Source organism: Panulirus ornatus, chromosome 2 (assembly GCF_036320965.1).
Source record: "Panulirus ornatus isolate Po-2019 chromosome 2, ASM3632096v1, whole genome shotgun sequence".
In the NCBI taxonomy this organism is placed as follows: domain Eukaryota; kingdom Metazoa; phylum Arthropoda; class Malacostraca; order Decapoda; family Palinuridae; genus Panulirus; species Panulirus ornatus.
The window spans coordinates 69,941,483-69,962,400 of NC_092225.1; the positions used below are offsets into that span (position 1 = coordinate 69,941,483).

At 42.5% G+C, this 20,918-nt stretch overlaps 1 protein-coding gene across 10 annotated transcripts in view; it reads right to left on the reverse strand.

Annotated features, from left to right (window-relative positions):
• LOC139757015 (uncharacterized) overlaps nt 1–19,006 on the reverse strand; it is a 294,829-nt gene extending 275,823 nt beyond the window's left edge. For all 10 annotated transcript variants that reach the window (XM_071677054.1, XM_071677062.1, XM_071677006.1 and 7 more), the window contains exon 1: nt 17,996–19,006. In XM_071677054.1, the coding sequence (XP_071533155.1) occupies nt 17,996–18,857 (862 nt within the window). In that variant the 5' untranslated portion in view covers nt 18,858–19,006. The remainder of the gene's footprint in view (nt 1–17,995) is intronic.
• Between the last annotated feature and the right edge of the window lie 1,912 nt (nt 19,007–20,918).

Consider the following 20,918-nt stretch of genomic DNA (forward strand, 5'->3'; position numbering starts at 1 on the left):
GGTACGTGATGCTGAGAAGGGTCTACCATACACATCTGATCCAAACTGACTAATTTAGGACTGTATGAATGATAACAGATATAGATAGATGGATAGAGAGATAGATAGATAGATAGATTGATTGATAGACGTAAATATAGCTGTTATTTTGATAAATCCAGTATCATGAACTACTCGCATGTTCACCAATAATCATGATAATGAACAGGTAGATGAGATGTCTAAGGTGACAGGCAGAACTCGAAGAGCTAATATTCCTATATCTCTCTGAGAAATAAGAGACACTTTGATTTCTCGCGGCGCTGCCAGTTATCTCCGAGAAATAATACAAAGTCACCAACCCTGAGTGACCAAGACACCTCAGACAGACCAGGTAAGTGACCTTGTTACGAAATCGTTTAGATAAGAGAAGGTCATCCTGGGACGAAAATGCAACTGATATGGAGAGAGGTCATACTGGAAGGAAAATGAAGCTACAGTCTACACACACACACACACACACACACTTACAACCTTACCATAACATTAAGGCAAGACAGGACCAGATCCCTGATTATCGACCACATCATCACTTGCTTCAATGACTACAAGACACACATGGAGATTAATGTAATCAAGGGTTATGATTACCATTAACCTTCTTCTTCGCCATATGTTTTTATTTCGCATCTTTTGATACCTTTCTACTGTCTCTTCACGATCCAAAATGTCTATTATCATTTACGAATCTTCCCAATTTTCATCGTCTCTTGTTACTCATTTTTCTATAATGTTATTTTTTACAGTCAGTATCTGTCCTACTGACATTTCTTTTACCAACTATTTCCTCACACCTACTCAATTATTTACGTATCTATTTTTTCTTAATAAATTGATTATGTGGTCCATCATTCTCGCGCCCTTTCTTTTAAACAAAATCTATCCTCTAATTCATATATATATTTCTACGAGTCCACGGGGAAATGAAACACGATAAGTTCCCAAGTACACTTTCGTGTATTGATCACATCATCAGGGGAGATACAAAAAAGAAATACAAGTCAGTTAATATACAACGAAGAGACGTAGCTAGGACGCCATTTGGTAAACAAGGTCTCTTCGTTGTATATCAAGTGACTTCTATTTCTTTCTTGTATCTCCCCTGATGATGTTTCATTTCTCCGAGGACTCACGGGAATAATACTTGATCGCGCGCTCAAGTATATATATACAGTTGGTGCAAGACGGGTTTCTCTAATGCACATACAATTGGACACTACAGCATATCTTAAAACATATATAAAAGAAGATTAATAACTATTAATATGCTGCTGTATTCAATTCTATGTGAATATATTGTTGGGTATGTTTGAATGGAAAATAGCTGGAGAAAGTGAAGTGTTTTAGACGCTTGGGAGTGGACATGGCAGCGAATATAACCATGGAAGGTGAAGGGAGTCACAGGGTGGGTGAGGAGGCGAAGGTTCTGGGAGCACTGAACACTGCTTGGAGAGATCATCATCTGAGAGGGCAAAAATGGGTAAGTCTGAAGGTACGGTAGTCCTAGCAATATAATATGAATGCGATGCGTGGGCTGTGTGAAGGGTGGATGTGTTGGACATGAAATGTTTCAGAACAATATGTGGTTGCGAGAGCAGAAGAGGCTGTGCTAAAATGGTTTGGACATATAGAGAGAATGAGCGAGGAAAGCTTGACAAAGAAGATATATGTGTCAGAGTTCCAAACTGGAGACGGAAGGTTGGAGTCAAAAAAAAAAAAAAATGAGCGATCGGGATCTGAAACATGCAGGAGGGTGAAAGGCTTGCAAGGAACAGAGTGAATTCTAACAATGTCGTATACTTGGATCGACAAGCTGTCAATGGACTGAACCAGGGCATGTAAAACGTCTGGGGTGAACCACGGAAAGGTCTGAGGCCTGGGTGTGCATGGGGAGCTGTGGTTTCGGTGCATTACCCATGATAACTAGGGAATCGATGTGAGCAGATGAAATCTCTCTTCTTTTGTTCTTGGCGCTACTTCGCTCATGCTGTAAACTGCGATCAGGTAATATATATATATATATATATATATATATATATATATATATATATATATATATATATATATATATATATATATATATATATATATTCTGCTTAATTCTGTTATGTACCTTCATGCAGTCCCTTCCTTTTGAGCAAAGTTCGAGGACCTTTAACCTGAGAATTTCATACACTGGCAACCAACACTCAAATGGACGCGCGGTTTAATGACCTCTCACAAACGCTGACCATAAATCCCACAAAGGAACATGCAAGGTTAGCTGGCCAGGGGTCGATCTGAAGGTCAGGTAAACTTACACCTGTACTGTTGCTTGCTAGAACAGCTCTCCTGGCCTGAACTTCTATATCATATATATATATATATATATATATATATATATATTCCTGCGAGTCCACGGGGAAATGAAACACGATAAGTTCCCAAGTGCACTTTCGTGTCATAATCACATCAGGGGATATACAAATACGCAATTGGACACTCTAATCCGGGCCATTGAAGCAAAAACATTCACTCGCTGACTGACTCAGCTCTGTGTTGCTCCACTTCCGTCAGATCCCGTCCATCCTTCCTTATACTCGATTGGCGTCGTCTCGTCTCGTCACAACTTCCTCTATAAACTCAAGACTTGGACAGGATTTTCCAGAGGGGTGTAGACGCGCCGTGGTTAGGTTTAATGCCTATAAAACCCAGTTTATGCCCATCTTTCTCTCTAAAACTCCTCACAACTTTCCTCTTTCGATGGATCTGCTATACCACCACTCAGCATATTAGACATACGGGATATTACCGTAATATCTCAGCCTTATCTTGGATAGCAATCATTGTACAAATAGCCAAGTCCACCTCAAGAAACTGGGGGAAAGTTTTGTCAGATGTCATGGATACTTCTCTTCCGATCAGTTGCTACCATTATGCAATCCCGTCCTTGTATGGAGACCTGCTCTCTCATGTAAGGAGGTTCTAGCTCTCTATACTTACTAAAAGAGACTCGAGACTAAAGCAACTGGACAATTCAACCCTCCCAGTCTGCCCGTACAACTTGACCCAAACGCCTACGCCGCAGCCTTGATTCCATTTCACTTCTCTATGGATTTTACTTTGGTCTCTGCTCCTGAAAGCTGGCTGCTTGTGCGCCTCCGCTACTAGCTAGACCACGTCGTACTGGGCAAGCTACTGAGTCTAATGGTCACTGTAGGACCTCTGGCAACCCCAAGAATGGGCCATTTGAGATCTGTTTCCCTACATCGAAAAGCTTTGGAACTCTCTCTCTCTCTCTCTCTCTCTCTCTCTCTCTCTCTCTCTCTCTCTCTCTCTCTCTCTCTCTCTCTCTCTCTCCATGTCTTTCCTAACAAATGCGATCTGTCACTTGTCACCTTAAAAGGGCACATTTACCACTCCCTCCAAAATTCTGCAAGTATATTTCCTCTTGTAGTCTCAAATCTCTCTCTCTCTCTCTCTCTCTCTCTCTCTCTCTCTCTCTCTCTCTCTCTCTCTCTCTAACCCTTCTCATGCTTTAGTTAAAGGCTGGCCTTGATGTGGGCTTCTGTCCATGACTGGAGCCTCTAACATAGCACAGTTACCCTCTTCGAGTATGTTCTTGACGATAATCACATACCGTTTGAGGCAATCTACAGGATTCAACTCTATTCATTACGTCAACCTTATAGTTTGCCCGAGATTTTTTTTTTTTTTTTAACTGAGCCATATACTCAATACGACAGTCTATAATCCAGAAATTCATCAAGAAAAGGAAAATGTAAATCGGTTCTGAATGAAAATGTTAACGTAATCAGTTAATCACTTTCTGGATTAAGAACAATTCAAACTGTCCTAGAAATGAAAAGCTACTCCCACTCAAACTCTATAATGGAACATACTAATATAAAGTTATCAAAATGGATTAAGCCATTAATATCATAATCAGAGTCAAATTAGCCACATTTAGAGACAAAGTTACACGAAATCTTTGATTAAAAAGATATATGGAACTGTTTCAGTGTGGTAGGCTATATCCCACTAATCACATCTCATCCAGCTCTGGCATATAACTCATCCAACTTTGGCATATAACTCATCCAGCTCTGGCTTATATCTCATCCAACGCTGGCATATATCTCATCCAACGCTGGCATATATCTCATCCAGCTCTGGTATATAACTCATCCAGCTCTGGCATATATCTCATCCACCGCTGGCATATATCTCATCCAGCTCTGGCATATAACTCATCCAGCTCTGGCATATATCTCATCCAAAGCTGGCATATATCTCATCCAGCTCTGGTACATAACTCATCTAGCTCTGGCATATATCTCATCCAACGCTGGCATATATCTCATCCAGCTCTGGCATATATCTCATCCGGCTCTGGCATATATCTCATCCAGCTCTGGCATATATCTCATCCAGCGCTGGCAAATGTATTCTTTCCTTATAATGGAATGTCTTGTCTCCATCAGTTCCACTGCTACTGAAGAAATTTTCTACCTTAATCAATCTTCAGTTACCCCACATCTCCAGCAAACACCTGGTCCACACACACACACACACTACCTCTCCTCAAGCCACAGTGCTGTCCATTATTCCGAGCATGGCACCATCGTCTCAACCACCCGCCTCCCATACACCTCACCTGTAGGACTCAACACATGTATCATATCTCTGTAAATGGGAGGATTCCTTTTTATCCCATTTGTCCTTCTACCAAAGAACTATGTATACATGCCCGTCACCAGTTCTCAGGCACTTCATCTTGAGCCATACACGCGTCGAATGGCCTAAGCAACCAATCAACAATATTTCTGTTACACTGAGTATGTAACATACAACATGGTATTGCAACCCAACCTCTCCATATGCACATCACTACTCAGACACATTGAAAATGGGTACTTCATCATTACCCAGTAACTTCTCATTATGCAAATTCATTAAAATTACGTTAAAGAAATAAAAATAAGTACCTTAGCATACAAGACGACAGGGAACAACTCCCAACATGGAGGAAGATGAGTGGAATGCTGTACTGGTGGCTTGGTATTCAATTTTGAGAAGTTAGCTAAAAATAAGAGTTAAGAGTAGAGGTGTGTGTGTGTGTGTGTGTGTGTGTGTGTGTGTGTGTGTGTGTGTGTGTAATAATGATAATAAAAATGCTAATGATGACTTAAAGGTTGACTGGATTAGATACAGCCAAAGGCTCAATTTGTCCAAATCAAGTCCACATAATAAAGGCAGTGGGGGCTATCAAGAGAGGAGGAGGGTCAAACAGATGTCCTTTAGACAAAAGATGGCGAGGCTGTCGACTGCTCACGCATGATGTTCATAGCAGCTTGGGACCGAAGAATCGCCGGACGCAAGAGGTGTCGGCGAGGTACACATGTACGGTAGCTTCCTTCCAGACTGACAAACCAGGTCCAAAGGGATAGAGCAAGACCAGCGTGCTTAATCGCCTCTTAATAGGTGGTGTACGAGGGAACGGGGACGATCTTGCGTGCCACTGTCTGCATCTTATGTATAAAACCTTTTGTTATATGGAGGATAGGAAGGATAGCCACGTGAGGGCACCGTAGGTAATGTTGGGAATAATGAAAGCTGTGTATATATCATTGCCTTCTGGTACAAGGAGTTCAAGTGACACGAATCGTCGAAGAATGTCGAGACGATAGGTGAGGCACTTGATGATGTGTTGACCTGTTTCTTCCATTCCAAAGTCATCACCCAGAGTGACAACAAGAAGCAGCTGGTGGACTGTGAAACCTGCCGGAGACCTGGGCCATGTAAGACAGTAGAAGACGGGACAGGGTTGGTCACTAGGCTGATATACCATCGAGGAGGTGCAGCCACCAAGGTATACCACAGTGGATGAGGAGGAACAAGAGTCCCAATCATCTCTGTGGCTCTGGAACACACTAGGCTATGGCCTGGAAAGTGAACTTGACCCTTCAGTAGTGTACAGCCTCACAGTGCTCACTCAAGTGAGACTCCTCCGCAGCCATTTGTTGATTATAATGCTAAATGATTATGTTATAGCTAATTAGGTCGATAGCTCTGGTAAATCCAATGAAGTAAGAGCCACAGAGGGAGCGTCTTGCCTCCCACTAAGTTGTGATATATAAAATCTAAGAAGCTGAGGTGCTCATACTGCCAACCTACCAATGGCATATGGAACTCACAATATACCTCTTGTAAACACAGTCAAACCCAGAACTTTCACAGAGTAATGGGTCCTAAGTCACTGAGCGGATGGAGCTTGTTGACTTGGGTGTTTGAGAGACAAGAACTCTCCCAATCAGTGAGGAATTACGGCCTACGAATGTGACCCAGGGTACGTCAACTGGGTGAAGTCACACTGATTCCTCTGGGTAAACAACTGATCGATGGTTAGGCATCCATGATAAGTGTTGAGGTAATCCGTTTTCTACGTCGTCCACGATATGAAGTTCAGTCCATGGATACCATAAAATCCACAGTCCAAAGTGGCGTAGTGTGATATCTGTACCCGGCTTAGACATGTGGACATACGGCTCCACTGATGTCCAGTGGTGTGGTTGAGGCAGAGGGAGCCATAAAGTCAGTAATTGCGCTGTTACGACCAGCAGCAATTCAGCTGTTACAGGGATTAGACACTGGTCAGCCACACCCGTAAGATTAAGGTCGAGTTCCAACCGTAAGTCGGAAAATATAAAAACCTGAGAATGAAATGCAATTCTTCCTACAAGTCTGCGGCAACTGTTTCATCAAAGTCCTCACTCACCGCTGACTTAACTCACGAGCATCCGACTCTGAGGTAATCCGGGGTTTTAATAAGATGGCTTGATTAGCATATCCGTGTAGGGGGAGCGAGGCGGATGACAGAGCATACACCGAATGATGGAGACATTCTGCTTGAGGTTGGGTGCCTACAGTGTCCCGAGCGATCGAAACAGTTTGGTGAGGGAGGGTGCCCAGTGCTGAGAACACCCACCATATTTCCCAACCATCGTTGATTTCGACACTTGAGAGGGAACATACTATGGTTCCTCATGACAGAGGAGCACTATGCCCCCACCACCACGACTGCTGGAACGTCCGGAAGGTCATAATCCTCCATGTAGTACGTGGAAGGAACAATATTCCAAGCCATTGTGATGACAAGAACACTCGTCTCAACTGACCTGGCTGTACTGAGCTCATTCATCTTACCATGAAACGTAACATCTGATATAGACAACTGGTGGTTGTGTAGACCATCATCAGTGGGCATTTCAAAGTGTTGCCAAGGTTTGCTGGGAGTTCGCATTGCCACCGTGTACGAGAAATGACATTAATGGTCATAATCTATCTATCTATCCATCTACATCTTGTGGTGTTACATTTCTTGAACATTCTCCATTATCATGCAACCTTTTTTTTTCAACTTCTGTGTGTTGTCTGCATTTACCACACCGTTTCAGTTCATTCCATTTGGCCATCACCCTTAAACTATAATAATGCTTCTCTAAATCTTTCTTTAAAGGTTTCTTGCTCAATCTTTTTAATGTTATGTCCTCTGGCTGCGCAATCCCTACATTCTTCTAAGAACTGGTCACTGTCGACATGTTCAGTCGTGTGTGTGTGTGTGTGTGTGTGTGTGTGTGATTACCTATCTGTGGTTATCTGTTTGTACATGTGGAGAGTGACATGTACACGCGTGTTACCCTTATTTCTTATCACTGTATATCTATCATATAAGCTTTTAAATTCTCTAGTGCTGTATATATTTACCCCCTCTTCGCTGAGCGCGTTCCACTTTGTCCACATCTGTGTTACTAAAGACATGCCTCCTCCAGCACCACCCCAAAATGTCTTTCCTAACTTATTTCGTCTGGTTCTGGATTCTCATCTATCATAACGTCTTTAAGAACAGTATGAGACACTTCATACATGGTCATCGCATCTCTCCCTAAGTCCTTCTTCCTTTAATGTGGACAGATCTGGGTCTTCCCTCCTCCCCTTTTCGCAATTCATTCCACGACATTCTGGTCCCACTCTTGTTGCATTCTCTTGGAGCATTTCCAACAGTTTTATGTGACTGTGTGTCTCCTTAAGTAAGAAGACTAAATTGTTGCGGAGTATTCCAGCTTGGGTCCATGGCACGTCGTTTATATCTTTCTATCCAACTCACTGTCCATGTACTTGAAGGCATTCAAGATACGTTGGCCACAATATTAGTTTGCCTCTCTTACAATCCCTCTTACTTGAAGTTCCAGCGGTAACTTAAGCATAAAGCTAACTCTTAGTTCGCATTCAAAGCACAAATCTGGGGGACAAACATCTGTTTGTCCCCCAGTAGGATATCTGCGGTGCGTTCTGTTTACTCCATTCTTCGTCTTCATTACTTTAGATTTTCCAAGTGTAAATCTCATTCGTCATATACGAAGAACACTGCTCCATTTCTTTCTGCAGTCCTTGTAACTCTGCACTTCGTTCACGAGTTCAGCATCATCAGTAAACATCTTCAGGTATGATCCTCCTACCTCAACTGGCGTCATCATCTCTATGAACCTAAGATAGCAGTATTCGTCAGCACAGTTCTGAGGAACTGCACCTGACACCCTCTACCAGCTCGCAGAGGCTTCACTGACGTGTGTTCTCTGCTCTATCTCCCTCACTTAGACTGCTGTCAGTCCCATTACGTCGACCTTATTCTGACACAAGCATTTCCTGGAAGATGGCATAACGAAATCCCTCAAGAAGTTATTTCCTAAGACGTTCCTTTTTCTCAGAGGAACTTTAACAGCTTCATCACGTAAAATCCCCTTTCTAAATCCTTGCTGTCCACCACTTAAGTAGCTTGTGCCACTCAAGAAATCCCCCAATCTGTTACGCGGTGATTTCTCCCCAGTTCCCTGCAGTGTTAACAATATTGGTACGTCTCTCTCTCTCTCTCTCTCTCTCTCTCTCTCTCTCTCTCTCTCTCTCTCTCTCTCTCTCTCTCTCTCTCTCTCTGTTAGGACACTGCCCTGGTTGACGAGGGCCTTCGCTGCACGGTCTTTGGATACGAATGATGATACTGATGTCTTGTCCATGAGTTACATGCCGGACCAGCGCGTCCAATGAGCCTCCACACTTCCAGTAAACCTATCTATGGTATCTCCTCTACCCTACTTGGCCAGTGCAAACTTCATGCCAATTCCTCAAGAGTAAACATGATCTGAAATTTCATATTGAGTTTCCCACTCGTTTATTCACGTGTTAATTCCTCCTTTCCTGAGCGTCTAACATAATCATTTAGTTCTCGTAATATGTCCCTTAAAACTTCATGTAATGGTTTGGGATGGTCTACGCGAAATCAGAAAAGTTGCTTTCGTATTTCACTCGTTTTCTTTCACTCTTGTTTCGATGTCATTTCTGGCACTGGTTTATTTTCAAGACATAACTTCTTTCTTTTCACCGATCGCCTCTTGTCTCTCTCTCTTTCTGTCTACTCCCTTCTTGCTGCTACGCACACTCTCTCTCTACACCTTCGTGTCTTGACAGGATCTGTGAAGACACTGTTCTTTTCCCAGGTCTAGGAAAGTTCAGCTTACCAAGTCAGCCTTCCTTAAAGTAGCTGTGTAAGACTTAATTGTTCTCTTCCCTGCGCCTTCTCCTCGTTTGATGTCATCCCTTACGTTTAAGGACATCTCCTTTCATGGCGCAAAACACCAGGAATTCTTTAGTTATCCCTCTTTCCCACAGGAACTCCATCAGGGCGTTATGCATAGTGACAGATGGGTAAAAGATGAGAGAGGAAAACGGAAAACAAGAGCCATATTGTTTGTACATTATCATTATATTTCTTAATCATGATTTTCTAGCTAAATGAGAACCTGCTTTGTGGATATTTACTGTAATATGTGACGACTAGAATTAGCTAACTCAACAATATAGTGAATATGCACACAAAATATGATATAATGAGCTGATATAGCAGCCTCCATTGTTCCCACACACACACACACACACACACACACACACACACACACACACACACACACACACCCGCGCACACGCACACAAAAAAAAAAAAAAAAAAAACGAAAACGTCTACGTATTTCTAATGCCTGGTGGTTACCATCTCCCTTATACATTTCCATCATTTCATTCATACACTGATACAGTGGAAACATTGTGGGTAAGAAGTGCCTGCAACTAAGGGAAAGAAGAGAGGGAAACAGTGTAGCGGAAGGAAATGGTTCGGGAAGGGTAAAGATTTTCCACATAGAGACAAGATTACTCGTGGGAACATGACTGAATACTTCACCCACACTTGTGTGTGTTTGTGCTTGTAAAACGCGCGCGACTGGTCACGTGTAATTACGTCTGTGCATGGAGGAATGCTCGCGTGCGTGCACGGGACAAGTTCACAGTACCACCAGGTATGTATGTAAGTCAGGAACGTTTTCAAGAGTTCGCTGAAAATCCGGAAGGGACAAGAGCTACTTAATAGAGGCAAGGCACATCAGTCTGAAGTGGCTGGCAAATAGGGATATGCAAGAGAAATTCAAAACAGCAACAGATCACCGAGTCATAACGTGGCTGTCTGTGAGAGGTCGTGGCAGGAAACAAACTGCGAGACCGACCATCCGTGTCTGGGCACAACTCCCTTCTTTGTTTTATACAGACTACTCTGAATGTGAGTGCCTTCGCTGGTGGACATTGGTATCCAACTCCTGCATCCCTGCTCCAGCTCCCCCTTCTTACAACACCTACATACATGCATCCCTCCCTCCCTTCCATCCTCCTCCACCACTGCTACTACCCTTGTGTGCAGCTCTGTCCTTCCACCTTCTGATTCCTTTACCCATCCCTTTGCCTCTCTCTCTCTCTCTCTCTCTCTCTCTCTCTCTCTCTCTCTCTCTCTCTCCTTCCTGCCATCCCTCTCCAACCACATCCTCAACCCCTCCCCCCCCAACCTTTCCCTCCCCAACATGCTTTCTGTATCCCTTTTCTTGTCTCGCTTCTCGACAGACAAGAGGATTTGGCGGGCGAATGCTTGTTTAAGAGAGACCATCCAACCTCACTCTCTCCTGACCGCCAAACACTCCTCCCTAAAGGTTCATATTATCACCCTATCATTTATTAGTCTTGATAGAAAAGCGCAAATTATCTTATTTCTCTTCAGGCCCTGTCTGTCGTCCTATATATTTTCGTACCTCAGTGTCGAACAAAAGATATCAAGGAAACCAAGGAACGTATCTGTGAGGTTTGGCTGCAGCGGGTGGGCTCTGGGCTCGTGGCGTCATACACGACGGCCAGAGGGTGGATGTTCTTGACGCTACCTTGATACAGCCAGGAATGGTGGTGAGAATGTGTATATAGAAAGAGAAAATGGAAACTCCAAACATCCACATATGCGAGCGTATGTAGAATGTTTCCCTCCACGCTGTGATTCTGTCATGTTCACCACAGAGGAAGATACTACTGAACTTCACTGAACCCCTGTTGAATATGAATTCATCTTCCCCCTAATCAAATATCTTCATATTCACTCTGCATCGTTCGATGAACCTAAATCCACTCCACCCAAGACTAACGCATCTTCACTGCACCCTCTGCAAATAAATCTTCACTACATCCGCTACATAAGCATTTTCAATACAACCTCTACAAATGCATCCTCACTACGCCCTCCTCAATTACAGCTTCAGTTCACTCACCCTCCACAGCACTGCCATTCATTTAACCTGAGAATTCTTCGTATCATTATATATGTACTATAATTTCACTACTTATTATATTCACCACAGCAGTGTTGCCGGACTCGTTTGACCTTACCGGAGGTCAGCCCTTGTCGTTAAACGGCCTGCCCCCCCCCACCCCCAACCCCCACCCTTCTGCAGCCACTCATTATCTGCTCCAATACTGAAGCATGTCTCATCATCATCAGCATCATTTTCTCTGTGTTCCAGGGCCTTTGACCTGACCCTCACGAATGGAATGAAAGGCCACCTTATCTCAATACCTGTGATACATACCACTGGCCTTTGAAATGACAATTGATGGTCAGGTCAGAAACCATATTCAGTACACCCTCACCTTCTCTACACCATCAACACCACCTTAAACCTTTGAGGTTAAAGGCATCTTCAATAAGTTTCGGGTAAGAAAAATGTTGATCTTCGGAAGAAAAAATCATAAAGAGAAACATAGAGAAAACAATATAAAATAAAAGTAAGGGAATATATGAAGATAAGGTCAAAAGCCATCTTTACTACACCCTCATCAGCACTATTCACCCAAAACATAGTGAAGATAAACCAAAAATGTAATGGTCAGTTCAAACTCATCTTCACTGTTCTGGGGGACCTTAGAAATCACACATTACGACGGGTTAGGTCAAAGACACCAAATCGCAGATGACGAGTTGGACCTAACCATTAAATTTCTGTTATAAGGTATCTTCACTATGTTTTGGACAACTATGTTTCAAGTACTGATAGTTGGAAATAAAATAAAGGAAATAAAGACAAACAGTTGAGAAATCAACGTTTTCCTCTTCTGCAAAGAGATAACATCCTCTCATCAATATATACTACATTTTCAATACCTAACCTTCAAAACTGCAACAACCTTGGCCCACGTAAGCACCAGTACATCATATCTTGACTACAAGTCTATGGATATGATTCAATCCTCATTCAATGTTCTATTGACGATATTTTAATGAACTACATCCCCGATACCACTGATTTTTAATCTCTGATCTTCACCATACACTCATTTTCATTCCCTAGATACTGCATTCCTTTGACCTAACCTGCAAAGGTCAGGTCAAAGTCCCTGAAACAAAGCGAATATACACTTGACCCTTACTAATCTGAATACGAGTAGTGTTCATGAAACTATTCTCTCGACAACGCAAGCACTTGACCTGACCCCGTTAAAGGGTTAGAGGTCAAAGTCCATCATTATTACATGCTAACCGTCATTATACCAAGCCACATTTGCCGGTCACGTCAAAGACGTCTGGGCAACATAGTGAAGATGTGTTTGACCTCAAACCCATCTTTATGCTGACTGTTGGCAGCAAGAAGGGATAAATATTTAAATAACAAAAGAGAAACCAAAAAAACAATATATTTCCTTCGTAAGATGTCACAAGTGGAATATGAGTATATATATATATATATATATATATATATATATATATATATATATATATATATATATATATATATATATATATATGAAGAGGAATCGTTAATATCCCTATAGTTCTCCATTTTCTTTACGGTTTTCAAAAGAAACTTCGATACCCACATGGGAACGGACGCCATCCGTAGTCAGTGATTGAATTAGCTCAGTCCTTTATCATCCTTATTCAAAATCTTTCCTTTAACTGTCATACGAAATTATATCAATTTGCTCAGAGATATCATATATAAGTGAAGGCAGGATAAAACTTACTGGGACGTTAGTTTAACCACTACAAATTTGTCGAATTTCACTGCCTCTGATAAATGATTGCTGAGAGGATGAAATATATATTCCCATAAAAAAACAGTTTTAATCATTTTTCAAATTAACGTATCACTGTAACACATTTTACAATAATAACGTACATGTGGGCGTAGTTTTTTTTTTTTGTATATCGAGTCGAGTATCCTCGCAAATGTTTATATGGATGTCCTGTTAGATATATATATATATATATATATATATATATATATATATATATATATATATATATATACATGAAAAAGATAAAAATATATACAACCTACTCTAACATTTACACAGGGTGTCATCATTCTGTGATATCCAAATTCCACGGAATGGATATTTTGGTTCAAAAGACCAAATGCGAGTGTCGAAATTGATACGGCAGGGGCAATAGGTCCCATGTTACCCTTAACCACACTCATAATCAAGTTTGTTTTTTCCTAGTGGTGGCACGTATGTGATGGTTGATATTTCTAATTTGAAACTCTTTCAAAAAAAAAAAAAAAAAAAGGCAGGCTTACATCAAATCTAGCCAAGTGATGAGGTATGTATAAGTTGGTTGGTTGGATTGGTTGCTAGGATTTTTGACCTGTCAACTGCCAGGGTAGTCTAAACTCTGCTACATCCACCAGCCGAAGAACCTTTCAACACCTTCTTCAGGAGGTAATTCCAAGACCACATACACCCTCACCATGTATGTGGCTGCACTCTGAGGTTATATTAGTTCCATCAAACTCTAATGCCCGAGGGTATGAAAATTAAGATTTTGATTTATGACCCCTGTCACCCGGATACACTCTCCCAAATAGGATGGGATCTGCATGACATTCGCTGGCCAACTATATCTAATTTTCAACATTCATTCAGCCGAACAGAAGCTGGCTACCTGAATTACAGTATATTACATGATTATCTTCAAGCGTAATATTAGGAGAAAATTGCAGACGTGATCATAATTACAACCTTGATGATGTGAAAATATAATTCACCGTAAATAAGAGGGACGGTTATAATGGTGATGATATGTTCCGGACTAGAATTTACGGGAATCTGAAATGAAACAGTACTGTGTCGAAACTCTGTCCCTCGAGGTTGGAAAAATGCTCAAGAAATATTTTCTCTAGCCTGCCATCACACAGTTCTGCAACTTCTTTCCTAACCTTTTAACAGACTATTAGTTCATTGCATGTATTCGTTTCACTTTTTTTATCGATTTCTTTCAGTATTTCACGTGAAAATTTTCTTTTTTCAATCGAAATCTAGCTTCAATAGGAGACTTCTGTCCGGGAAAGGAATCGTTAATCAACAGAAAACAGGAAAAATAAATGGTGCCAATTTAAAAACGTCTGAAGCAAAAATGAAATAGCAGACTAAATCAAACGATACTGTAATTATGGATGAACTAGCCAAAACTTTGCATTTACGAATTATTTCCAGAATGTTTTTTGTCAGAGAGCAAGCCTTTAAAAAAAAAAACTAACATAATGTTTTAAAAGATTTCTCATCCCTTTTACTACCTCTATATTTTAAAAAGAAAAAAATAATACACATGATACGCTTCTTTGAGGAACACTGAGGCATTCAAAGCGGGATATTCTTGGCTACGTGAAGTAAGTGGGATATTCTTGGCTAAGTGAAATCGACATCCTAGCCCATCACGAAATATCAAAATACTGTAGTGCTGTTCAATGTTTCCCTGGGAGCTCTCCAAGGGGCCTCATCCTAGAGATGACATTTAGCCTGTATACAAATTACTGTTTAAGAAGAGTCCCCCAGAACCCACACGTCGCATGAGTGAGCTATATACAACGAGGGTAAAAAAAAAAAAAATGTCAAGAAATTGCTCCTCTGAGAGTAATTGTGACGAGGAGGAGAGAGGCTCTTACAAATAATGGAAAGAATTGCAACCGAGAACAAGGAACGCATCAAAGTAAGGATCAATACAAGTGATGAAATCAAAGTGAAATGATCACCAGGGCAATCAAATACCAACGCCAGCCAAAATATTCTTCCTATTGATCTTGAGGATTATCTATGGTGCGAGGAAGAAAATAAACCTCGTGTACCAGCTGATAACAGATGGAACTAAAGCAGGGGAGGGATACTCATAATAGGGTTATGAAAAACATGGAACAACTGAACAGTTTACAGGGGTAAACAGTAAGCAGACAGATGGTAATTTGAATAATCTTCGCAGAAAACTTTGTGATTGCAACAGAAAAAGAGAGGTATTTCCATATAACCCAATCCTCTCTTTTCCTTTACAGAATACTGAGATCAAAACGCTAGAGTTCACAGTCAAAATTGGATACCATTATGCTCGAAGGGAAGAACAAGAGTGAAAAATGTAATACAGAAATCGTATATATAAGAAATTTTACGGTATTAGTAAAGGAACTTCGTGAGATAGGTATAGAGGTAATGTGGATAGGAAAGTAAAATGAAAAAGGGGGGGTGAGTTAAAAGGAGCAGACTCGTGAGAGACGAATCTACATGATGGAGTGAAGAGGACTGAAGGGCCGGCGATCCAAAACACAAGTGATTTCGATTCAAGAGCAACAAAAGAAGTGTATGTGTGTGTGTGTGTGTGTGTATGTATGTGTGTGTGTGTGTGTGTGTGTGTGTGTGTGTGTGTGGTGTGTGTGTGTGTGTGTGTGTGTGTCGGGGTCTAGAAAAATCATGAATGGAACAGGGATAAGCGCGAGAGTACTGAAAATAATTCTAATGAGAGTTTTTAGGGAATCTACGCTTGAAAGAATATATGAAAGATATGAAAATCTATGCATCATTCACATGATGTAAATGGATTCTTGTAATACAGAAGTAACTCTGTCATGGTAGGAGGCAGTGTTCCGCAGAACTGCTCAAAAGTAATTCAACGAGAAATAACAATTTATTGAATATATCAATAATGATATCAATAAAGTCTGGATAAAAAGAAACTGGTGAAATGTGAGTACTAACAAAACAAGTTAAAATCTACAAACGGTTTAACAGCTGAAACGGCAAGATGCTGGAAGCCTAAAGGAAGAGAGAGAATTAGAGAATAGAAAATGAAAAAGTATATTCGTAAAATTTAGCTGTTAAAAACGGTAAGAAGCTGCTAGAGGAGGCAAGGGAAGCGCGTAGACATTGCCAGTGTCTGGACAAAAGCTTCAGCTTCGATAGGCCTGGTGACCATCGCCTTCTCTAACAAAAGGGAGACGAATCCAAAATGCATCAAGCATATCTATTACACTTGCAATGAAAACGAGTATCTTATGAAGTGGCCTGGGTGGATAACACTGGTGCTTCGCCTCCCAAATGCTGGTTGACGAGATTTTCATTTAACACTCTCTTAAACAGCTTTTATACATACACGTTTACTCTATGTCACCAGAGATTGTGCAATGCACAGTTACACGTGTCAGAAAAGAGATAGCTTGTCCACACGTATTTGTAGGTTTCTCCTCGGGAACCAGATATGGAAACGAGGGACAAAGTAAACATTGCATAGTAGTGGTAAAGGAGGCGAGTGTGTGTGTGTGTTGGGTCGTGTAGGTCATTCATGTCTGCATGACTGACGTATCCGTCGTCATTCACAGTTGCACCAACGAGTATTTTAATAGATTGCAGAAGAAACGAGATGGCGCATCGAATCTAAGAGTACTCGGTGAATACACATGGATAAGTTATACGATAGAATAATAAAGATCGATTCATCAAAAACCAAAGCAGCAGTAGTTTAAGGATAAGGGGAACTCACACAAAATAGTACAGAACGGTAAAAGCTAGTTACGAAAGCGTATATACCAATAACACAAAGACAAATGTGGATAACACCCAACAAGAAAATTTCATACACTAACCACACACTCTCGAGCAAAGTAGTAACAGAAATGGTAAGTGACTGTTTAAAGTACATACCAACCATAGTGTAAGATGCGGAAACTTGTGGGAGCAGAGTAAGTAACTGAGAGGAACAGAGCGATAGGGAATCAGAAGGATTCCAGAGAAACTGATAGAAAAATAGCTCTGAATTGTTCACTTGAAAAATGGGGATGCTGACGGCATTAAGGAGTGGGTCAAGAACAATTATATGTGCTGGAAAGTCCGGGCCAAGAATAGTGGACGTCGGCGTATAAAGAGAGCGTGAGCGAGGCTGCCAGTGGCGGGAGGGGGACTGAACTCCTATTAACTGCTACCCAATACCAACCCCAAGCGAGGAGATGATTGCCTCAAGAGGCACATCAGTATTGCCAGTTATACCATAAAACAGATGGAGATTGTCGTACATAACGTGAAGACTGTCGTACAATAAGAGTCAGGTACTTCAAGAGTAAATATATAGCCTAATAGTAACACCATTTCTCAATATAGGGAATATTCTACTGTTAAGATAAAGTATATTACATGAGGCATACCAAAATCTATCTGTCCATATATCTATCAGTGTGAGAGTGCCAGTAATATCTCTCCATGTTTATGCTTGGCCAGTAAGGTGTTCGTACGACCACTGCAGACTTACCCATGCTTGCCGGGGTGGCTGGCCCTCCTGGAGCACTTGGTCCCATTACCCCTGGTCCAGGCACTGGTCCACGACTTCCAGCAGGACCTATCATTCCAGGTCTGGGTCCGCGGGGCCCGCCCATCCCATTCATTGGTAACCCACGTGGCCCGAGAGGACCCATTCCTGGACGGTGGCCCATTCCTGGCGGCATGGGCCGGGGACCGCCGGGGCCCATCCCAGGGGGCATTCCTCGGGGCCCTGGCCTTATACCGCCTCTAGGACCCATTGGTCCCCCCATTCCAGGAGGTCTGGGGCCCCCCATACCTGGTCCTGGTGGACGGTTAACGCCAGGTCCCCCTGGACCATTGATCCCCATGGGACCCCCACTACCAATCGGCCCACCTGGTCCTCCAGGCATTGTTGTACCACCAGGTCCCATTGAACCACCAGGTCCCATTGTACCACCAGGTCCCATTGAACCACCAGGTCCCATTGAACCACCAGGTCCCATTGAACCACCAGGTCCCATAGAACCACCTGAACCCACTGAACCACCTTGACCCATAGGTAAACTTGGACCTCTTACACCACCAGGACCCAGTGGACCGCCCGGAGCCATTGGACCACCGGGACCAGCTGATCCTCCAGGTCCCCCTGGTGCTCCTGGTCCACCAGGTCCTATATTACCACCAGGTCCAGGAGGTCTGGGTCCTGTCATGCCGGGCACTGATGCACGAGGCGCCCCTGGACCGCCCATTCGGAGGAGACCAGGGCCTTGGGGGCGCGGCGCCCCTGGCACATTGGTGCCCCCTGGTGTGCCGGACGTGGGCTCTTCATTGCCCACAAGGGCGTTCAGCATTTTGTTCGCAAAACTGAACATTGTCACTAATAATTATCTGTTTTTTACTATTTCAGCGTTAAACATCACAGTGTATCACGGGGCAAAGGGGACACAATATAAAAAGGCGGGACTAAAGCTGGGTGGAGCGTTGAAGCTGCTGCTGCCACCACCTCAGCCGCTGCTCTGACGACGGCCTCCTGGATCAATATGGCGGCGGCCGTGTCCACTATTATGCGCGGGGGAGACCGCTCCTGCGCAACATTGATCTCAGCTCGCCTCACACACGCCCGCCGTCAGACCACACACGCCCACTCTTGCAAACTATTGCACGCACGGTGCATGCGCCTCTCACACATGAGTACAACGTATACCACACGACAAGGAAAAGTTAGCTACAAACTGGGATCCCAAGATGATCAACTTACATCTTAAGAGGCGTTCCTAGTTTTCTTGTATGCCCCTGGAGCCGAGAACTGACCTGGTGCCTTTCATTTATTCAAATGTAGAGTATGTCCAAAACTTTTCCTTTTCATTCTATTGCCTCTAGGTCAGCAGTTTTCTATATTAAGCTTTTCATTCAGTCGATCAAACTATTGGTATAGTTGCCGACTTTCGCTACTATTGATAACACTTACATATTGTTGTATTATATTTTTTATACATAATCCCTCAGTTCGACTACCGTGGAAAAAGTTGTAGATTTTATGTCGTGCGTATTTACGTTACCAACAGAAATATCGGAATGAATCTTTTATGAACTCATTAATAAATAAAAAGACTTTAAAGCACCAAATGCAAGACACTGATTTTTATCGTGTTTTGTCGTATACATTTTTTTTTCTTTTCAAAGTTTGCCAACATATTGTCTTTTTCATTATGTTAACTATGACGGTTCGGACAACTGAATGCTCTAATCAAGTCCATCTCATGAACGGCACACATATATATGTTTATAAATATAGCTTAGCTTAAACCAAGGACCCATTGAATCGACCAGCCTAAGCTTAAAGTGGAAGATGAAGTAAATCGCTCATGAGTGATCTCTTCATTTACCTCATGTTATTAGTAAACTTGCGTCTCATTACACCAGTTATAACGCACTTGTGGACGATATAGACATGAATCTCGGACGCTAAACTGAATTCTTTTTACTGGGAACGACAATGTTCGTGAGGGAATGCAATATATTTCTCCCTGTACACTTATAACTCACCCTCATGTTCACTACGTGGGGAGACACCCACCCAGTGCACCTTCACAACACCCTCGATAGATATGAACTCACCTCCCAAGCCAACGTCACTACACACTCTTCTTTCACTGTCAACTCAAGCGTTACGTCGCCTTTGACCTGACCTGTGACGTTACTGGTTGGGTTTTGAAAAGTCCTGAAACAATAGACTCGTTTGACCCACCTGGCACAGGTAGTCTCTCAACAGTCATAGATACAAGTGGTGTTCATCCTCCAATGTAAGTGACCACCTCTCGTCATCCCTAGTCTACATCCTTGACATCCTTTGATCACATCCGTGTATGTCAGGTCAAAAGGCCATCTTCATTACACCCTCACCCTCATCATGCCCTCGACGCCACACCACAGGCCTTTGCCCTACACCTTACGGGTCAAGAACCACGAGAGTTAACGAAGATACTTTTGACATGACACATTGTAAAAGCCAAGTCAGTCAAACGCAGCTTCAGGATGTGTCGTGCGTAAAGTGGTCACTGTCAGAAAGTTGTGTGGAAGGACAGATGACGAAAAGAAGATAGATTATCAGCAGCTGCCAAGGCTGGATCACCCATGAGCTTGACGAAAAAGAAAAATCAGAGCAACGTTGGAGAAGCATCGAATTAAGTTCTCCAGTGCGTCTGTGGTAAGAACAAGGGATGATGATACTACAGCCAGCATTTTCATGACAGTGGGTATAAAAGGGGTCATACGAAAGACATGGGCCGTATGCATAGGAAAGTCGTCGCCTGTGGTTTTAGAACGTTCTCAGCACCTGAGGGTGTTGAAGATGTCTCGTTTGGTGGGTGTAGCTTAACGTCGACGGCTTTAGGAGCAGTAGCAGTCGATACGCCCAAAGCCCAGACAACTCT